The sequence below is a fragment of the Oenanthe melanoleuca genome, chromosome 4 (genome assembly GCF_029582105.1).
Source record: "Oenanthe melanoleuca isolate GR-GAL-2019-014 chromosome 4, OMel1.0, whole genome shotgun sequence".
NCBI classification, from domain to species: Eukaryota; Metazoa; Chordata; class Aves; order Passeriformes; family Muscicapidae; genus Oenanthe; species Oenanthe melanoleuca.
Window position 1 is genome coordinate 21685670 of NC_079337.1, and position 21011 is coordinate 21706680.

Consider the following 21011-nt stretch of genomic DNA (forward strand, 5'->3'; position numbering starts at 1 on the left):
GTATTTTTCAACAATTCATTGTGAAAATGGAAAGGCTTATTAATTAGTGTCATCCTGCTTCTTGTACTATTCAGTACCCTATTAGCAATTTAAATAATAGAAAGATTTTTCAAATTCCTTCCAAGTCCATGATCCAGTGTAGTGATTTATGAGTGGGCACTCTCTTAATACAGTTACATGAAATTCTGAAGTGTTCGCAGTTCACATCAACTTCTAGGTTTTCAAAGCTATTGATTTTACTTTTCAGAAAGGACTGTTTGCCTCATTGAGATGTGCACTGAAGAGGAAAAAAAAAAGAAACAAAAGGTGCTGAAAGAAAAAGTGCAAATGAGACCATCTCCTCTCGGTTTTCTTCTCTAATGATATTTAGAGAAGATACTTATTTTCTTTAGGATGCTCTGACTCCACAAAGATATAGACATCCATATACCTGCTTAGTTGGTATCAGATACTTTTAAAAGCACTGCTGTACTTGGACCTGGGCTCTACATGCTCTTGCAGCCTTTCTAGCAAGCCCATATAGACTATGGTAGCTTTATCCAGCATTTGACAACTTGTTACTCGAAATCCCAGGAGGATCAGGGCTCAAGATCAGCAGAGGGCAGCCACTGGAATCTTTCAGGCGAGTGCATCTCAAGGAAGTCACATGTAAAAATTGGTGTTTCCTGGTGATCAGTACAGGTTTAACTCCAGGTGACTGGCAGTGATTGTTATCTTGTTGCTTAATAGTCAGAAAAGGATGCTTAAAACTGTGCCTGTAAAACAGCCCTGGCTTAGTTGTCCTCTGCTCTGAAATGCTGAGCTACAGAGTAGTGGGAGACAGACAACTGAGCAACACATCTCTTGGCAGAACTGCAAATTTTGAATGTTGGGAGTGGGATAAGAAGGAATGTTGTAGTGACATGTTATAAACAAATCAAGCAACCAGATTTGTCTCAGCCTTGGAAGAGCAGGCCTTAGTGTGACTGGAGAGTATTTTTGAGATGTCTACTTGCAAGCCTGAAATCTATCTAACAGGCAGCTGGAAATGCCCTAGAATCCAGAGGAAGAACAAATTGCCTTACACAAATCAGAAGTTCTTACTTTGTTTCTGGAAATATAAGGTATGGATATATTTTGGATATATCCATTTATATCTTATACATAGAGGCTAATGTGAGTTGTGATTGATATATTTACCTGTAACTGTTTATAAATTAAATGCTGGTGTCCTGATGCTTCTCACTCTTGCCATAGCTTGATACAGCATTACTGTTGGGTTCAATTCCTCTGAATTCTTTAATGTTTCTCTCCTCACTATACAATAAGGTAAATGTACCTAATTTAAATGGTGTCAGCCATTGCCAGCATGGATGACTCTGTCTCAGTTTAACAAAGAGAAAATCTTTCAAAAATGTGCCTTAGAAAGATGGCTCTTCAGAAAAGCATTGTAAAAAATGCTGACAAGATGGTTATAATAATTTTTCTAATGAATTCCTGAGTAAGGTACTGAGATAAATCAGTTCAGGCTTTGTATAAGAGGAACAGCTTTGAAGCTATTAAAAAAACTTTACCTTTTTGAAAGTCAGTTAATCAAGACAGTTAAAATACATAAGTGAAAGAGAATTAGGTATCAACATTCTGACATCGAGAGGTGACATTTAATTTTAGGACCTGAAACAATTTCAGTCTCTCAGGGGACTTTCAATGCATGCCAGCATTCCTGTTGCATCCTGAGGTAAAGAAATTATTTTGCTAACTCATAAACTACTTTCAAACATTCAGAGCCCTTTTCCATAGTCTGTTGTGAGCAGTTATGTGCTGAGAGCAACAACTTTTTAAAAATTTTTATTATGTTTTTGGTAATGCTGGTATTCAATTTTCCAAATAACCGAATTCTTCCTCTTACTTTGAAAAGTGACTTGACAACCATAAGAAATCTCTAGAGTAAATCAATGATCCATTTTCAGCCAAACATGCTCAAACAACTTGGAAGTTCAGCCTTCAAGTTACATGACCCAGCCCCTATAAAAGACACTTCAAATTTACAAAGCAATAGGCATTCATTCAGAGCATCGTGGCAAGGTTTGCAAGCTGAGCCATGGCATTATTCCAATTTCGTTATGTTGCTTTGCATTCTTAAATAAGGACACTTTCTACTGTCTTTGGAGATACTGCACGAATTTCAGCTGCACAGTGTCAACATGCCCAGTGTCAGAGGAGACTTCTGTCAATAATTTATTCATTATACAGAATTTTTTTCTAGTGTAAACATAGTTAAAGACTGTTTCTATCTGTTCAGCTTTTCTGTGTCTCACAGGTCCAGGAGACTTTTAGAAAGTGTAGTTAGGGGCTAAACTTCTGAAATGCATCTGAATTCCCTACGACTCAGCATTATCAGTGGAGCAGCTATTATAAGCTTGCAGGATAGCTGACCTTCAGTCTTCTGAAACATTCAAATTTCACCTTGAAAGAATTTCCTGGGTGTGGTACTCCAGTGTCATAGCAGGAAAACTTAATATATCTAGATCTCTCCTTGCTTGATTTCTTCTACACACATCTTCTCTTCACAGGAAACATATCAAAGTCCTTTTTTACTTTCACATGCACATGGAGGCCTAATTCTTTTGAAAATAAATACTCTGAAAAGCCCTGAAAACCTTTGGGGTTTTTTAGAGGTATTGTGTTCCTGTGAAGCATAAAGGAGCTACATAAATAATAGGGAATTTCAAGAAAAACAAGATTGTTTCTCTGATGAACACATTGTATGGACACAGGAGGCAGAGATGAATCCTCTGTTGTTGGAGATGAGTATATCTGTGTAAAGATCCAGGTGTGTTTGTAAAGCAGCAAAGTAAGCCAGGGAGGCACCTGTTGCACAGTCTGGTGGTTGCAGTGTCTTCAGACTGGTATTCAGGAGATGGCTATGTAAAACAGCAGCAGGGAAGGAGGTATTCTCAGTTCCCCAGAAAAACCTGCTATTTCTCAAAATATTTTCCTCTTTCATGAAGTGAGAGCTCTGTCCCTGGGCAGTGGCTGTGGGTGCCAGGAGGCAGCAGGATACTTGGAACAAACTTCTTGAGAGTCCAGCATGAGCTCCTGAGAATCATTTTCTGTGCCATGCAGAAGGGGGTAACTGCTTATCAGTTCTTCCTCTTGACTTCACTCTCCACTATTGCAGTCTAGATGATATATGGACCATGCTGTATCCCCTCCTGCTTTGGGGTTGGTGTATTTAAATCCCTGGAGTTAACATTCTGTGATTCAAAACTCCTGACTAATTATTGAGGGCTCCATTGTGTCTATAGAGGATAGTTTCATATCACACTTGCATGAGAATCAAGGGTTTCTTTAAGAAAACGGTCACTGTTTGAAATTCCATTTCCATTTCAGAAATTTATTTCTGAAAATCAGCAATTAACAAATGTGTTTTATATTCTAGACAGCAAAACTGTCTGTAGTTGTGTTGCAGGTTTGCTTTTCACTGGTGAGCAGAAGTTTGCTTGGGGACCTCTTCAGCTTGGGGAAACACACTGATAATGTTTTAGAGAGCAGATTGTTCTGACCCTCCTTGGGCTAATTTTGCCTAGCGCCGTGTGACCGTAACAGCTTTCTAGAGAGCACAGCACCACTCTGCCACATTTGGTCACTGAGGCAGAACTCCAAACATGTTTTGCAGTCCCATTTCTGGTTTTTCAGCGCACACGTGGCTTTTGGTACCAACCGCTGTTTGTAACGAGCTCCCCAGAGATTTCTTGCACCTTGAGCTCTTCAGTCATGCCCCATGGACTTCATGTTTTTCTCTTTCTGAGCTTTCTCTTAATCTTCGAGTGCTTCACAGCTGGAAGCAGAGTTGGGAATTGTCTGGACATCCCAGCAAAATGCTAGGGAAAGGGAAAGGTCAATGAGCTTAAATCCTTGCTGTGCAAACTTGGTGTTTGGTGTCAGAACATTGTGTCCTTTCACTGTATCCAGAGATACTCATTCCTGTTGCCTGCAGTGTGTTTACCACTACATAGCTGCAAATGCATGATGTTTCTGTCTTCACTTTCAACCTAGCAGAATGTTGTATATTATATCAATAGCAAAATGTAAAGGCAGGGGATGATGCTACTCAAATATTCTCCTTTGTTTTTCTTTCTAGAATTATGCAGCAAGTGATTTCACTAATTGCAAGGAGGAAGTGGAAGACAGCAACACTTATGAGCTTATGTTAGGCTCAGAAACTCCACCAGCCATGGGTAAGTCATGTTGTTAGACAGCTTTGTTGGTACTGATCAAATGGATGTATCATGTGCTGCATCAAATGAATGAGTTCATGGGCAGAGATGGCAAGTTACTCTAACACTTTCAATTTCCACGTTACTGCATCTTCCAGGGAGGACAGATGTCCTAAAAGGAGAAGTCAATTGTAGGATTCAGTTGGGATAGTAAAGTTCTTGTTCAGTAAGAGAGACGTCAGTGTAACCCACCCCTCCTTTTAAACTCTGGAAATTTGTGATCTCCACTCTGAATCTAGAAAACTGCTGGATTCTCCCAAGTTCTCAGAGAAGAATCTTCATAAGAGGGGAGGCACTGCCTACAGGTGCAGTCAAGTCCTGTGTTGAGGCACAGATAGTTGACATTTTGCAGCTTGATGTTCTTACTTCCAAGCATAGATTGGTGACAAGCCTGTTGGTGATCTGTGTGGTCGTATGCATTCCCCTTGAAAACTGCAAAGTTGCTTGTTTGCATTTACCAATGGCATATATTTTACATATATCTTACAGTATCATGGATCTGTGAGACTAAATTTAGTCCTCTTTTTATCTTGTTGACAATTTTATTTTTTCAACTGTCTCATACATATGAAAAAGATGTTTCTTACTTGCTAAGTTCAAACTGGCTGGTTTAGCACATAGAGATAGATGATAGACACTGTAAAAAAACAGGTTTGCTCTGATAAAATTTTCACTGTCTCTGACACATTGTATATGGGAACACCTCAGGGTAAACACCTGGAAAAATAGCAAGAATTGTACCACGTTATCCAGGTAAATGCCATAACTCCCATTTGAAACAGTGGTGAAAGGCAAGCATCACTGAAGGATAACTCAGAATGGAAATCTACCTCAATGGCTCAGTAAAGTCTGCTGACAGCTTGTGTAGTTTACCCTGTGACGTTACTGAGGTTGACTACTAAAATTTTGATGCTGTATGTTAGTGATTAAAATGTGCACTTTCATGTCCCTCCACTTTGTTCTTGGTCTGAGGATCACTGGAGACAGAAGAGCTCTGTTTCCACAAGTTTGCAGTCATGTCTCCCATGGACAATGTCTATTTCCTTTTAGAGAGATTGAAATCCCTTGTATTCTGCTTGTACAAAAAGCAGTAACACAAATATTCTGCAAAGTGTTTGCACAGCGCTGCTTTGAAAGTCAGGTAATAGAAATTCTGGAGGCAGGGAAAATGTGTGTGATTTCATTCTGACAGCTGCTCTAGAAAAGTTTAACATTGCATGCACGAAGATGGTGTGTATTAGAGTAGCAAGATACAATGAAAACTTCCACTGTTGCTTTAGTAAATATTTAAAAAGCTCTTCACTGATGGTATGAATTTGACAGCTTTCCTGCTGTATCAGTTTGTTAAAGTTTTATTAGCCATTGTGTTGCTTCTGTAGGAATCCTTGAAACAAGAAATGCTTCCAGATGGCAATTTTTAAATGAAATAATGCTTTCTTTAATATTAAAAGCGAAGCAGAACTCAAGAGATCAATATGCAGTTGGATCGAGATGCCAACAAGAAGTCGAGGCGGATGAGGAAAAGGATGACCTAAAAGACAGCAGAGAGGAGACAGATTCTGAAGATGAAGAAGAGGAGGATTCATACAGCCTTCACAACAGTCCTGGCAGTTTGTATGTCAATGTAAGGAATGAGCTCAAAGAGAGCAGGAGAGATTGCTTTGTCTGCAAGAGGCCACCCCCTCCTCCCCCTCGAAATCTGCCTGGCATCCAGAGACAGGACAGTCTGCATAATTCATTACAAGGTACAATCTTGGGAGGGAAATAGCTCCTGATACAAACATGTACAAGGGCACACAATGTAGTGCTGTAGAGATTGGTTTGATCACTTCTAGCAGTAACTGGGCAGGATGGCCCTAATGCTACAAAGCAAGCTTGTGCATATGAGGCCCTAATTCTGCAAAACAAGCATCTGCATGTGATCTTTGCTGCATCAAAATATTCATGACCAGGTTTGTCAGGTAATACTGTGGTATGGGCTGCTGGGTTCAGCTTTTCCTCACTCTACCTATCTCAAAGAGCTGCCAAGTAGTGCATGGTGCAATGGATTTACAAGAGAGGCTGGAAACAAAGATGAATCTTGCATTTCTTTTTCAAGTTGACTTCATTATTTACTATTTTAAAACATTAAATGCTATTGAGATTTAATATACAAATATTTAATTATATTATATTTAATGTACAGCTTGAAGTTTCACAGGTAGAATTAATAGAAAGTGGCCATGCAGGAGAAGTAATAGTATCTTTCTACATTTTAGCCAACATTGTAGTTACTTCGAAGTAAAAAGTTATATTGCAGATTGAAAAGAAAGGCAGAAATTCTGACAAATGCTTTGCCTTTTTTTAATACATCTGCCTGTCTTGGGGTGCCCCAGAGTAAAAATCAAAAATTTTGTGTTTGGTTAAAATGATGAGAAACTCAAAGTACTATTGCATATGTTTCAGGAGGGGTGACCATTAATTTTTCTCATTGGGATAAACAAGTATGCAAAATAATAAAATCTTAAATTTTTAAATTAAAGCTTAAAGTTTTTAATAGTTGGATAGGGGGAAAAAAACCCCCTTCTTATTTGTCATAGACACTGCTGATAAGTGTGCCCAAATTGCTTTTCAGTTTCTCCACAGCTTATTACTGTTATCTCTGTTTTCAAACATGGTGTAACCTATTACAGTCTTAAATTACCATCACCAAGCACTCTGATGTTCACATAATTAGGAAGAAATAGCTTGCTATAGGTAGGGCTTTATCCTGTGTTCTGCTGTGCAGAAATGAAATGGTTATAGGTAGAAAGTCAAAAGTGAATTCTAAGAGAAGGAGAGGCAGAATAAAATTAACATTAAAGGTTTGTTTTGCTTCCCACAAAACACTCAACTGCATCTATATGTGTGTGTAAATGAGGGATCAGTTTTGGCACACAGGTTTTGTTGGTGTAGGTTTGTTATAAATGCCTGTCTTGAAATAGTTCTTATATGGCTACATGACCACAGTAATGTGACCCTCTCTGCCAAATGCTCTGTCTGCATGTGGGTACCAGCAGAGAAAATTTCCTGGTGTCCTGTGCCAACTCCTGTGCTGGTAAAGCAGAGTTCATCTAAAAATGCTCCTGTGGGAGCAGTTCATTTAAAAGGTGCTCTGAATTATTCTGTTTAGCTGTGGTTTCATCATTGAGGAGTGGGGTATCAGAATTCCTCTAGATGAGGATGATGCTTCCTTTCAAAGAGGAGCTGTAATGAGTTATTGTACATATTTTTAGCCAGCTGCTTGCTTTAGGAGTTGCTGTGGAGTACCTCGAAGGCAAGTCCTCTCTTCTTCAAGTCTTGAGTTTTGGCAGTGGCCTGAGAGTGCCCCCTGTGGGAGCTGAAAGAAATAATGTCCTACAGAGAAAGAAACAACTTATATTGTGATCTGGAAACAAAATATTATTCATATTATACATGGCAGGTGTATAAACATCACTTGTGGTTTTAAAACAGCCAGAATGCATGTTAATTGTACATACAATTATTAATACATTCCATTAACAAATATATCCCACTTACAAAGGTTGTTTAGCTCCTCTGAACCCATAAACAGGTAATTCTTTAAATAGCAGCCAAAGGGTTGAAAACACCAGTAGTGACCACAGCTGAGTTTAGCAGATACACATATGTACAGGCAGTAAATTACAGCACAAAGGAAACATGAGTCAGTGCAAGAATTCCAGGCAGGCCTACTGTTTTTGCATGAAAGATGGGTAATCATGCCAAGAAAGTTATAAACATTTAAGGGAACAGCAGCCTCAGTGACAGCTTCTAATTCTTAGCAGTTTGTGGATGTTCTAAGGCAAATCAAAACAAACCCAGGTATTGGGGAAACCATCAATGCCTTTTAATGCTGTAAAAGGCAGGAACTAGAGAAAAGCAAGTTCTGCATAGTTGTACTATGAAATGTATGAATTGTAGGGAATACAGAAAGATGTGGAAGTTTTTTTGGGGGGGGAGAATTGGATAGTCTTAACATAGGTTGTAATGTCATACATTTTACCTACATTGTAAAGGGCTTTTCAATGTCTTTTTCACTTTGGCCTACAGGAGATCTGTAAAGCCCTCAAAACCCTGTGAGATATTGAAGAGGAAACACAAAATCCAACATTTCCTAAATTAAGCCTCAACCTTAAGCCATTTTTACAACATGTACAAAGCACCTTGACTTCCCAGAATGCTGAGGGCCACAGTACTTGGCTTAACCATGAGTTACATGTTAGTTACAGATGGTGTAGTTCTTGTGAGAGCAACTGGGTCACTCAGTATTTCTGCAAATAAATCCATTTATTTTGTGGCTAATAGCTAAGCATCTACATTTGATAATCTGATGTGAAATCCTGAAGTTGGAATTATTCCTTTGGGCCATCCTCTCTACTGAGTTAGATGATCAGAACCCTCTGAAAATGAGAGTGCTTTAGTTCAGAAGTGAAATGAGGTCTCTGAGCTACTTTAGGAAACTCTAAAGCTTTAAGATAAATCATAATCTCCTCTCTTTACCCTGTATATGCAACACAACTGCATCCTTTTTCAGAGAGGAGTTCTGTGATGGACAGGAGTCAGGGAGAGCAGGGAGATGGACTGACAGCCGCGTGCGGCGGAGGAGACCGGGGTCCCTGCGAGGAGGACAGCGAGGACGAGCACCCCTACACGTGTATGGCACAGGATGAGCGTGTGTACGACCTCATCCTGGGCCAGGAGCAGCAGCAGCAGGAGAGGAGGAAGCACTGCAGCTCCTTCATCATGAACAGGCCACCAGCCCCCGCGCCCCGGCCCGTGAGCTCGCTGGTCCGAGAGGAGAACACTCCCTACATTGTACAAGGTTGGTGCTGCTGCCGTGTAAATATTCTCTGGGGGAATGAACCTTCTCTTGGTCTCTTTGAGCAGTAACATTTTCTAAGAGATCCCTAAGAAGCTGCCTTCAAACCAACACGTTGTTTGTTTCAGTCAACCTATTCTCACCCTTCAAATGAGCTGAGAACATCTCTGAATAATTTTCGGTTTGCATCAGAGATAGTACCACAGTTTTTATTTAGCTTTTAAAAAATTATGACAATATGATAGAAAATGAAAACTTGCTGGGCTAGCTGTGAATGTATCTGTTACAGCAATGCAATGTAGAATGTGCTATTTGAATTATCTTTCTTTCCAGTTTGTTTATCAAAATGGTTTTACTTAAGGCTGAAACTGAAATCTCTCTCTTAGATTTTTTTTTTTTTTTAATGAGAAGAATTCTTTTTCCTGGAAGAAATGCCTGTGTGAGGAGTCCTCTTTCAAATATCTTTTCTCCAATTTGAGATGCTAGAAATGGGCATTTCTAGATAGGATTGTTATATTTCTTTTAGGAAAAATTGTGTCCTTTTATCACTTCTTTGAAAACTGGGAAACTTTTTTGAGATATTTGATGGAAATACAAGAAGGGATTTCAGATATCTTTGTAATCCAATTCAAACTGAAACCAAATTTGAAAGTAACAAAAGGAATTCAGTGAATATACTACAGAGATCTCTTTGTAAGTCCCAAAATCCATCCTGCCTGCATCTCCAGACTCTTCTACAAAAGCCTGCCAATGCATAAGAATATGTGGTTGAAAAATAGGCTGTCAAAGGACATCATTAGATTGCTTATTTATGCTGTGCATGTTTTGCACTAAAAAGAATTAATACTACCCAAAACATCCTACCAAATAGAGAGAAACACCTCCCCTTCATGCCTATCTCAGTCAGTGGCTTCTTTTATTCTTTCTAGCTAGCTCTCTTCCTCCAGGCTGTGGAACTCCAGGTTAGGGCCAGAATGCATGAGCTAATGCATTCATCATTTAGTTGCTCTTTCTTCAGCTTATTCAGGAGGTAGAAGTATGAATCATTACAGTGGGATCTGAGAATGGAAGGGTGTAGGGGGCCTGTTACAGCTACAGAAATCATTAAATGGCTTCTTTTACTGAAATTTCTGGAGCAGTGTCTCAAATCTTGTCCACCATCATTTTAGTCAAGCCAGTGACTTGGAAACCCTTAGTGGAGATGCTTTATTTGGGAGATGGCTTTTACTGTCTTTTGAGTGTTTCTCCTTTGTTTGTTGGCGAAGGCAGATGCTATCAGAGGAATTGCTCTGATGGGGCTGTGGTTCACCATGTGTATATATTCATATGTACACACACTCACAAGGTTTTTACCTTTGCTTTCATAAGTGTGGAGTGGTAGACAAATCATTTCCAGTAGTTCTGTGAAATCAGCCTCTGGCTCATGTTCCTTTGCTTACACAATACATGAGGAGAAATGGAAATGCTTCAAGACAGCTTCAGCTGACCACTCAGGTCTTTGTTTTCCTACCTATCCTTCTGGTTCCAGACCTAGAATATCTTATTTTTGTCCAGGGATCCCTGAGGTAGCTAATGGAATTTTAGACAAAAGGGATATATCTTCAGCTAAAAGACTTTTTTTCTTGCTTCTTGGATTGGCAGTTTTTTTCTTCCACATTGGTTAAAAACTTCCCTCTCCAGCTAGCAACATCCCAGTTTCCAATTTATTATTTTAGGACTGCTTATATTTGATTTTAAAAAGATCATTTCATCTGCATGAACCAGGAAACTTCATTCCATCATTAAACTCTGCATGTGTCTGCAGCTCTTCCTTTATAAGAAGTGTAAAATACTCTAGTTATGCATATACACATTTTTCATCCAGCAAATAAATGGATGATGTTTTGGGGTTTGTTTTCATCTGTTATATAAAAAGAGCATTGCAGATATTGCAAAGTCAAATAATCAAAAAGCTAGAATTGAGGTAGTTTTACCCTTCCTCCCTGCCAGGAACATTACAATACAGTAATAAGTGGGTAGCCATATGCAACTATTTATCTCAGATATTTTCTTTCATTTAATCTAGTGTTTAAAGTGGGTGAGCATAAAAAAACCTCAGTGTTTTTCATTCTCATTTTGTTTAAAATATAATTCATGCCTGCTCTTAGGCCCCATGTGTTGTTTCAGACCTTCCTGTTTTAAACCCTTTGATTCTGCATCTACTGAGTTTTGGGATGCCCAGTGTGAAGTAACTAAGATTCTTGAGGTGAGCAGCATTACAAAACACTTCACTCATTCAAAGCACCATTGATTTCAGTGATCTCTATGAGTTCTCAGAACTTCAAAATAAATCCTGAGTGTGTCTGGTCAGTACTCTGACATCAGGCATTACAAGTTGGATTGCTGCCTTAAGTGACTTTGTCTGACCTTTAGCCAGGGCTTTGTTGGAAAGAGAAGTCCTGTCCTGCAGAGCAACTTCTAGTTACTTAACTGAGCCATCCTTCCCTCCTCTGTATTCACTTCCTATTTGCTAAATACCTTTTAATTTGTAAAACAAATTATTTAATATCCATGTAAGAAACAGATTGTCTTCACTGCACAGTTCTGGTTGATCTTCAGAACTGTTCCCTTCTGGCATTCCATAAGACACAGGTCCTGTGGAAAAGCAGAATGGAGTATGATGCACAGAGGGGAGCTATGGTAAGGCTACACATTTGCTCACAAATGGATCCCCATGTACTTTGGGAGTTCATGGAAAGCTTCATGCCACAATGATTGCAGAGGCTGGTGTGGCACTCTTAGAGTGCCATGCAGAGATGCAAGAGGAGGATTTTTTTCTTGCACTTTATGTACCCATAGATGGGCTCATTTATTTGGGGAGGAGTAAGCATTGCATAGCAGAAATGCCTTTTTCCTCCTGGATTGCATGCAGGTGATTCTTTTAAAATCTAAGTGGAGAAATCAAATGGCTGAATTTCCATGAGTGTGTTCACCACACATTGAATGAAGGGCATGACATTACAAAAAGTATCTTCTCCTTTAAGCAAAAGTAGTGGTGCTTCCATGAAAGTACCAACAAAGAAAGCAAGCAAATAGCTTTCTTTGTAATAAGCAGCTTTCAAATACATGGAATATCAAGTTTACACTGGGCAGAAAGCCTGCTCCCTGTAGATTACTCCACTTGGTGTTCTGCAGTACAGGATAGGGAAACTGTTGATCTATAGAAAGCAAACATGGGACTTGACAAGAGTCACTTTCAAAACAAGATCTACACTTCAAAACCTAGGCAGTAAACACTCAGTGATGCAAGCTGTCACAACTGAACTAGCACAATTTACAGTGTGAGCATCTGCCTTGAATTTGCTGACACATAAATTCTGGGAAACATGGGGGAGTTGAAAGATTTAAAACATAAGTGTTCTAATCGCTTTTACTCCATTTCATTTATTACACTTTCAAATTTTAATGAACATTCAAACTGCTGTATTGAACACTGGTAGAATGCATTATTAACAGAGAGTACACTTGTTCTTTAAATTAGACCACTGCAAGAATTTTGTGTGTGAAAGGCTCATCAACTAGTGGAGCTGCAGATTGGTGCCAAGTAACTCATTGTCCAGATGGTGTGTGCTCTTGCTGTGCTCCCTTACCATTCCTTAGGTGCTTAGTATTCCTCTGAAGGTTATTTCAGTGTTTTGCTCAATTGTCTGCTGCCAAAACAACTGTTAAATAAGCATCTGAAGGTGTTGTGTTTTCAGTTTAGAGTGCAATTTTAGTGTTCCCTGTTGATACCAAGTTTGATTGGGCTGGAAACCAAAGTCCTCAGAGTAGTTGTAGGACAGATGCATGAGTTTCTGCCATGCCCCTGCCATTTTTGAGGCCTGACCTACTGGGGCTCTCTCAGGGTTAAGGATTACATTACTGTCCTGATTTAATCATTTACCTCTCATCACAGACCACTAGCATGAAAGGGTTTCTCTGCAGCAAGGATATCAACACAATAAATTTCCTATGCTATAGCATTTATTTCTTTGCAAACCTCAAATCCCTGAAGAAATGTGTTTCCCTTCTGTGCACTGAAAACATTTTGCTATTTAAAAGTAGCTGTTTGTGGGACCTCATCCTAGGGTTAAAAATTAGAAGTGGAAAAATACATTTTCCAGTTACTGTTCCAGTGGAGAATAAAATTCTCATTGCTCATCAAAATCACAGGGTATGCAGAAGAAGTAGCATCCAGTGGATATTTTAGGGAAGCAGAATATTTCACATACAGAATAGACAGCATAAACCCACTGAAGTGAATAAATAAATTCCAGAACAGAACTGTTAGTGTCTTGGAAACTTATCAGGCTGATTACTAGGAAATACAGTGATCACATCTTGAGTCAGTAATTCTTATTATGCCAATTGTTTAAATGCTCTAAAGCATCTAAAGTGGCTCCCAAAGTGAAGCCTCAGAGGCCATGCAAATTGCAAAACGTTTATGTCCCATAGAGGGATTTTGTAGTACTCTCCCACAGTGAGTATAAAGTACTGCACTGCAGATGAATTTCATTATGTATTCCTAACTTAAGGGTTTTTTTCCATTAATGAAATACTAGGAAGCACTGTTTGGCTGGCAGTTAGACTGTTTTTACAGACCTGGTTGGGAGTGGTATACCAGATTCACCCACTGTCTTCCTTCAATCACATTTTTTTCTATATGAACTTTGGTAGATTGAAACAAATACTGAATAAGGTGCACAAAGAGAAAAATATTTATGGGATGCTGTCTGGTTGCAAACCAAACTCTTCCAAATAGCATATTTGTAGTAAAAACATGTATAGAGTCTTTCCTTTTTTGCTTTTCTCTACTCTAGGAAAATGTGACTAAAGAAGTATGTTCGGGTTTTACATGCTGGAGCAAATAATACTCCTGAGGATGTAACTAAAGTTCTTCCAGCTTCCCCAATCCACTAAGTTTAAATTCTGACAAGAGCAGAGTTGTGAGAGTTGTTTCCATTGTGTGTGGTATGTGGTACACAGTACATTGACTGAGCAGCACCTTAAACTAACCACTAGTGCCTCTCCTTCTCACTCACTCTTTACCCCTTCTGTAAGAAGGGAGTTCTGATATTTTTTTTATTATCTTGCTTCAGTGTAGGGGTGTCACCTCTGTAGAGTCTCCTCTCTGAGACCAAAGTTGCTGAGATTCTAACAGATTTGTGCTCATATTTCTCAGACTGAGAATCTCACTGCAAATTATGAAGGGAATTGCTGTGAGCATATGTTTATTTTTGGATTAATATTTTCACATTGCCATTACACTGTAATTCCTTTTAGAATCATTTTGCTTTTGGACTGAGAAAATGGAGTGGTTCATTCTCAGCCAGCTAAGTAGCTGTGGAAGGTAGAGGCTGGCAATAGCCTGTGTAAGAGTGGATGTGATGCTGCCTCTGAAAAACCCTGGCAACGTAAGGGAGCAAGGTGTCAGGTTGGTATTTCTGCAGCTGCACTTGGCATCACTTAGTCTTTCTTCTGATGAAATGACTGCTGTGTGTTCTCAAAAACACCTTGAGTGTCAGGCCTGATCAGAGTTCCTGCACCAGTGCAGATGAGGTCACTCGTTTTCCTGCACCGATGCATTTAGAACTGCTCAGTATTTTTCCCTTTGCCTTGTCATGGTGTAGGTGTAGCCAGACATGGATGCTGCCCTCACAGGCCAGCTTCTGGGACTTGAGCCTTTGTCCTTGCAGCACACAGCCATCCCTTCTCCACAGTGCCTGGGCCTTCCTAGATCAGATTCATGAGTTGTGATGATATGCTTTTAATCCATGCCCAGCTGCCTTGCCTTGCAAAAGAAAAAAGTCTGTTTACAAGGTCCCATTTCTTTAGTTGATTTCATGTTATGAGTCACCGGAATTTTTTGTCTTCATTTTGAATAAGTGAAATATTTTGTAAAAATTTTGGGAGTGGTCATTAATCATCTGTTACAAAATTTACTGGTTAGCATTGCATTGATGACCTCTCTTGAGTCCTCATGCTGAGTGATGTTCAGTGTGTAAGCAGACAAAACGAAAATGAGATCTAAAAAAAGTGGACAAACATCTGCAGAGTTCTCCTCTCCTGAATAATAAGCATCATTCTACTATATTCCTTCCTTAGTATTCTCTGTATATTTGTCATCTCTTGCTGTGCTACATCTAATTTACAATCCAATCCCTACCAGGAAAAAGAAGCTGGAGGTTTTATTTGCCTAGGTACTATGAATATACAGTTTAAATGTTAAAATCTTTAAATAATATGGAAAAAAATTGAATGGACAAAGGCAGGAGTATCTCCCTGCACCAAATCCTAACCAGCAATTCACCCCTCCTTCTCCATTCTTCCATTAATCACAAATTAATTACATGACGATTCTAAAATGAATGAAGCAAAAACCTGCTAAGAACAAGGAGGCAGTTTGCAAACCCACTGTAATTTGCAACTGAGTTGTGTTACTAAGTGCAACCCTAGTGTACTAATTAGTTTGAATTATCACTTAGCCATGTGTTCATATAAAGATTTTGTTTTCCTGTATTTTAATTTTGAATGTTTCCTAAGGAGAACAGTCATAGATAATTTTGTTTGGAACATCAGCTCAATGAAGCTGATGAATAAATGCATCTTAAATTTCCTAAACAAGCTGAATTCAAAATAGTGGTATTTATTGATGGATTTTTTTTAATTACTGTCTCTTTCCTCCTTTGAGTTTGTGCTACTGAAAGTGTCAAGTAAGTATATATTAGGTATGATTAGCTCATATATTCTTTCAGAGGGTAGTTCATCAGTCTAGCTTTGTTTGAATCACTAGTGCATAGTGGAAACTCGTTTCATTTTTAGAGGCAATGTTGCCAATTCAACAAATCAGGCAACATCCCTCATAGCTTAGATGAGTAAAGAAAAATATTAATTAGAAATCATTCCTTTTAGCTGATATGAGTTCTTCTCTCCCATGATCTAACTCTTCTGTGTTTTGATTTACTGTGTTTCTTAATTATGTCGCTAAGCAATTTTTGAAATGTCATAGTGCATCTGCAACTCCTTAACATTGCAGCTTTGTGTTAGAAATACAATTAATTCTGCAAATCAAATTCCTGATCCTTTTCTCAACCTGAAGCTATTGTAAAAACTTTCATTCTTTTTCCAGACCCTTTATACTTACCACAGCGTCTTGCAGTTTGTTTCTCTAAAATGGTCTTCTTAGTTCAGAATTATGCACAAAAGACTTAGATTTCAAATTTTTCTAACCCTTTCATGGTGCTAACCATGAAAGTATTAACCAAATTTCAAGCCTTATAGCATTATTTACCTGCATGTGAAGGTAAACATTTTTAGTTAGTCTGAGATAAAGCAGGCAATTCAGAGTTCCTTGGACCCCACTGACTTCCCAAGACTCACATTAGGGATTTTTCCAGAGTTCTGCATATTTGCCATAAAATTTGTGTTTTGTCCCACTTTTTCAATGTTGTTTTCTGTTTTCGTGTCCTAATAGAAAATACTGCAGTAGTTTCAATCTCTCTGAGTTTGCTTTGCTGGAATATTATTGAGGTTACATTGCATTCTTAAAAAGAGATCTTACTGTCTGAGACATAAAAATGTATTTAGGGCTTGCAGTGAACTTCATCTGTATCCTGTAGCAGCTGAAGAGAAGAAAGGGAATGAAGTGGAATTACTTATTAGTTCTCTCAGCCTCTTTTAATTCCAAGAAACTGCAAAAGAAGTTTATTGCAGACAAAAATTAAATGGCAGGTATAGGGTCAGGACATTTAATGTGTAGATTTTGACCTATGAGCATCTACAGGTACCTTATCCAGTCACAACATGAATAAAAATCCAAAAGGATTCTCTTCCTGATCATACAGATGTTTTGAAGGGTACACTGTAAGTAGTTGATCCTTACTTGAAGGATTGTGACATTCTGACGCTTTAAAAATTTCTATATTAATATTGCTTTACTGAAGGAATATTTACTTTATCTTCCATTAAAAAAAAAAAAATTGGAATATATCCCTGTGCAAGATTACATTCTTCTTTTGTTTCATTGCTGTGTTCCAAGTAGTTCATAAGTAATTGGAATGTGGGAGTCAAAGAGTGAATTGCCAGAGTTCTCCCTAAACCTATGGCAGTTCTGCAGTGGAGTGTTCCTGCCTTTCCAGGCATTCCAGAAACAGGCGTTTGTTTTCACTGACCTCACCCACACTGAACACTTGCTGCCAACTAAAATCATTTCAGCAAGATGCAGCACATAAAGTTGTTTTAACAATTTTACTTTTCACTGGAAGAGTAATTCCATTTCTGATTACTCCAACACTGCAAAACTCAGCAGAAATTTCAAAGCCTATCAATTAAAGTGCTTTCCAATCAGGCACATTGTTGAGTATGTCCCTTCTCCTCTTTTAGCAATAAAGTTCAGGCTACCTGCATTACCTCTGTGCTCTCATTACTTTAATTTCATTTTTAAAAGGAGAATGCTATTTCAAGTAGAGAAGAAAACACTGCAACCATACTTAGTAGGATTCTTTGATAATTACAGAGAAAAGTATTTAAAAAGTTAAAACCTGTGTTTGCCTGAGCTAGGGACATAACAGAGAGCGTGCCTGCTGTGCTCTTGAGCAGAGCTCTCTTGGCCTGGGCATTGGTCCCCAGGAAAATATTTGCTCCATTGAACTGGCGCATTTGCTGCATTGCAGTGATGACAGAGGATTACTTAATTGGTAGGAATTATTCTAGGTTCAAGATTGTCAGTTTGTTTAGCAAAAATCAGAACTGAGACTTGAGAGAAAGCTACTGCCACACGGGCTAAGTCAGAAACTGAGCAATTCCCACCTTCTGGGTGTTACATATGCTGCCAGCCAAAGTCTGAGTGTAGCATTTCAGGGTGTATCCAGGCTAGCTGTCCTCTGGGCACTTCACAGGAGTGGGAATGATGGGCTATTCTAACAGAGGGCTTGTGCTTTGCTATTTCTAGTGCTTGAATAAAGTAGACATAAATATACACACACACACACACACACACTTCCTTGTGCAGTGTCACTGTCCTCACCTGGTACTGTTGGGGGTTTTTCTGCCTTAGCTTTCCCCATAAAATAAGGAATAGGCTATGGTGTCTGTACTATGTGACAAGTAATATGCTAGAGTGATAAATCCTTTTAATTTTCTTCAGAGCTTCTTGTAATGGTTTCTCTAACATCAGTAATCCTGCCATTCTGTGCAACAGAGCCATTTTTCAAGTAATTAACATTAGACTGACAAGTGGGTTGAAAAATACTCCTAGACTAGAACAAAAAATGTATTCCAGCCTGCTTTTATGAGTCTCCTTCATTTGCTGAGAGTGTGTGATGGTTTTTATTGCCATTTTTCAACTTCCTTATGTTCCTAATTTTGTTGCAGTGTTTCAGCAAAAGGCCTGTCGGGTGACCAGTGACAACAGCAGGACGTACTGCGAGGCCAGGAATCCTGGTACAGAATTTAATTTAGTTCTTTAACTGCCTTGATATTTTTCAGTAGAACTAGTAGAGTTTTGTTGTGACGTGATTTGGGGTGAGTTATCACCTGTTTTGCCACCTACGATTTATATCCTTAATGGTATTGCAGCATTAAGAGATCAGATTAAAGAAAGAAGACTAAAAGTTATAGTCTTGTAGGAAAGATTTGTGGAGTCAGAGTTACTTTACACTTTTCTGTTTCCCTTTATGATTGTGATTACAGCCAAGAAAAGGAAGGACAGGAGGGCTCAGCTGTGCAGTAATTTCAGTCAGGGAAAGACAGAAGTGGGGGAAGCAACAGTTCTCTCCTGGGTACCCCAAGATGCATGTAAAATTAATTACTAGTGGCAGTCCAGTTGTTATTTGAGTTGTAGCACATTACAATGTTGCTACTATAAATTCCATTAATGGCGCCCCTTTGAACAATCCTTTCTTACTTGAAATGAAGGTAGTGGTGCATAATGTAACAGAAAAACTGACCCAAATTATATTGATGGTTTAAACTTTTATCCTGGCAACACTCCCTATGCAATGAAACGTGCAGCAGCCTCATGGAGGGCTCAGAGCCCCTGTTCCATGGCTGCTCATGTGTTCTGGATCAGCCATTCCAGTATCAGTACCCTGGGGAGAAGCAGTGCTACACCTCCCTGGACTAAGCTGTGAATCTGCTAACACACATCTCCCTTCAGCTGTGCACTGTATCAATCTCCAGGAACACTGGGCTGCTGTGTTTTCTTGTTGCTGCAATGTGTTTAATAATGTATTTCCTTCCTTGGAGGAAGGCAATCCTGTGAAATGTCAAGATGTTTCCTGACCAAATTTCATCCACAACTTTTGAGTTATGTAATGTATGACATTGAAGAAGAAAGGTATAAAAAGGATATTTTATACAGCAACCATTTCCGTTAATGTCAGTACTCTAACTGTAGGGCTAAAAGGAAATTCTTTTATGAACCAACAGTAATGGAGTATCCATGGACCAGGGCAGTAGTAATGAAGGAAATGTTTGGGATGCTGCTCTGCTGCCAAAGAATAATGGTAGAATCCTCACTGATTTGTTGCATTTCTCACTTTATACATTTTGTTGTAGAAGCACACAGAGGCCACACTGAGACAGTAACTTACAGCACTGTGGTACACAGGATCCCTCCTGAACAGGAAGAACTCATCCACTTGCAGGAACAGGTGAAAAAGGGGGCAATTTCTGTGGATGAAGCCCTTGACAGATTTAAACAGTGGCAGAACAAAAAGCAAAGACTACCATCCACTCAACAGGTATGAGTTTGAATTTGTTCCTTGATAGGAATTTTGATCAGATGTTCCAAAAGCAAGTTCTTGTGTTTTGGCTCCTGCATATGAGGTCAAAAGTAATAATCATTATTTATATGTAAATCAGCTCCCAAGGATCTTGCGGGTTACAGTTCTGAATCTTCTAGATACCGTTTCCACTATTGTTTGAGAGGTTTTCTGAGTTTGGTTAAAATCCAGAGTTAAATATGCTAGTTTCCTAAGACTTGTGCTGTTGGGTGATGTGCCTCTTTCATGAAATCACAAACCTTATGTCTCCAAACAAGCCAAATGTATCAGTGTCAGCTAACAGAGATATGACTATCTCAAACATACATTAATACTAGCAATTAAAATATATTAACTTACATCAGGCTTTATGCCTGTCTGAAAGGGTTGAATATACTTAGTGAAATCCACAATTGTTGGCAATGCTCTACAGCTCCTTTGTATTCAATGTATGGAGTAAATTGAGTGCACAAAAACAGGATTTACAAAAGCCCACACACTGAGTCACTGAAAGAACTACATCAAAGCTGCAAGACATGGAGTGGAGTTTTGTTAATTACTTCTAAAAAGACACATGGAGGAAGAGGTTATGCCCTCATTTTATATGAGGTCATGCATTAACAAAAATAATTTCTTGTTGTCCTTTAGGTCATTTAGTAGAAAGAGGAAAGAGCAAACCTATTCTGCTGCTTTGCAGAGTGGAAGAGCTATCAGATGCTGCCAGGAAGGAGAGTGCTCTTTGTGTTTGCATCTACTTGAAAGTCTGAGCTTTGTCATCACAGTAGAACACTTGAAAGCAAACGTACAAGGGCCTGGAACAGTTTGGGGGCCATTTCCAAAGCTGGGCACCAGCAGCACAGCACTAGGCTGCCACCTTCCAAATCCATCTGCAGCCAAGCATGCAGAGGAATTGTTGGTATTGCTCTCAGTCAGGGGCATTTCCTGTGGAGAAAGATCATATCCAATCTGTGCCATGATAGCAGCACCAAGTTATAAGTCCTTTTTTTCCCTTGGTGAACTATAAGATGCCTATATTTCAAGGAAGATTTACTTGGCCTGTTTTCAGTGCTTCAGGGAAAAAGCTATTTTGTAGTGGTGGTTTTTACCCTGCATTGCATGTGTGACTTTTCT

The 21011-nt window shown here is 39.0% G+C and overlaps 1 protein-coding gene across 1 annotated transcript in view; it reads left to right on the top strand.

Moving 5' to 3' along the window:
* The window catches only part of BANK1 (B cell scaffold protein with ankyrin repeats 1), a 134442-nt gene that overhangs the window by 103629 nt on the left and 9802 nt on the right, over positions 1-21011 (top strand). Inside the window, exons 9-13 of the mRNA XM_056490779.1 lie at positions 4124-4220; positions 5711-6004; positions 8815-9102; positions 18490-18558; positions 19675-19859. Of these exons, the coding sequence (XP_056346754.1) occupies positions 4124-4220; positions 5711-6004; positions 8815-9102; positions 18490-18558; positions 19675-19859 (933 nt within the window). The remainder of the gene's footprint in view (positions 1-4123; positions 4221-5710; positions 6005-8814; positions 9103-18489; positions 18559-19674; positions 19860-21011) is intronic.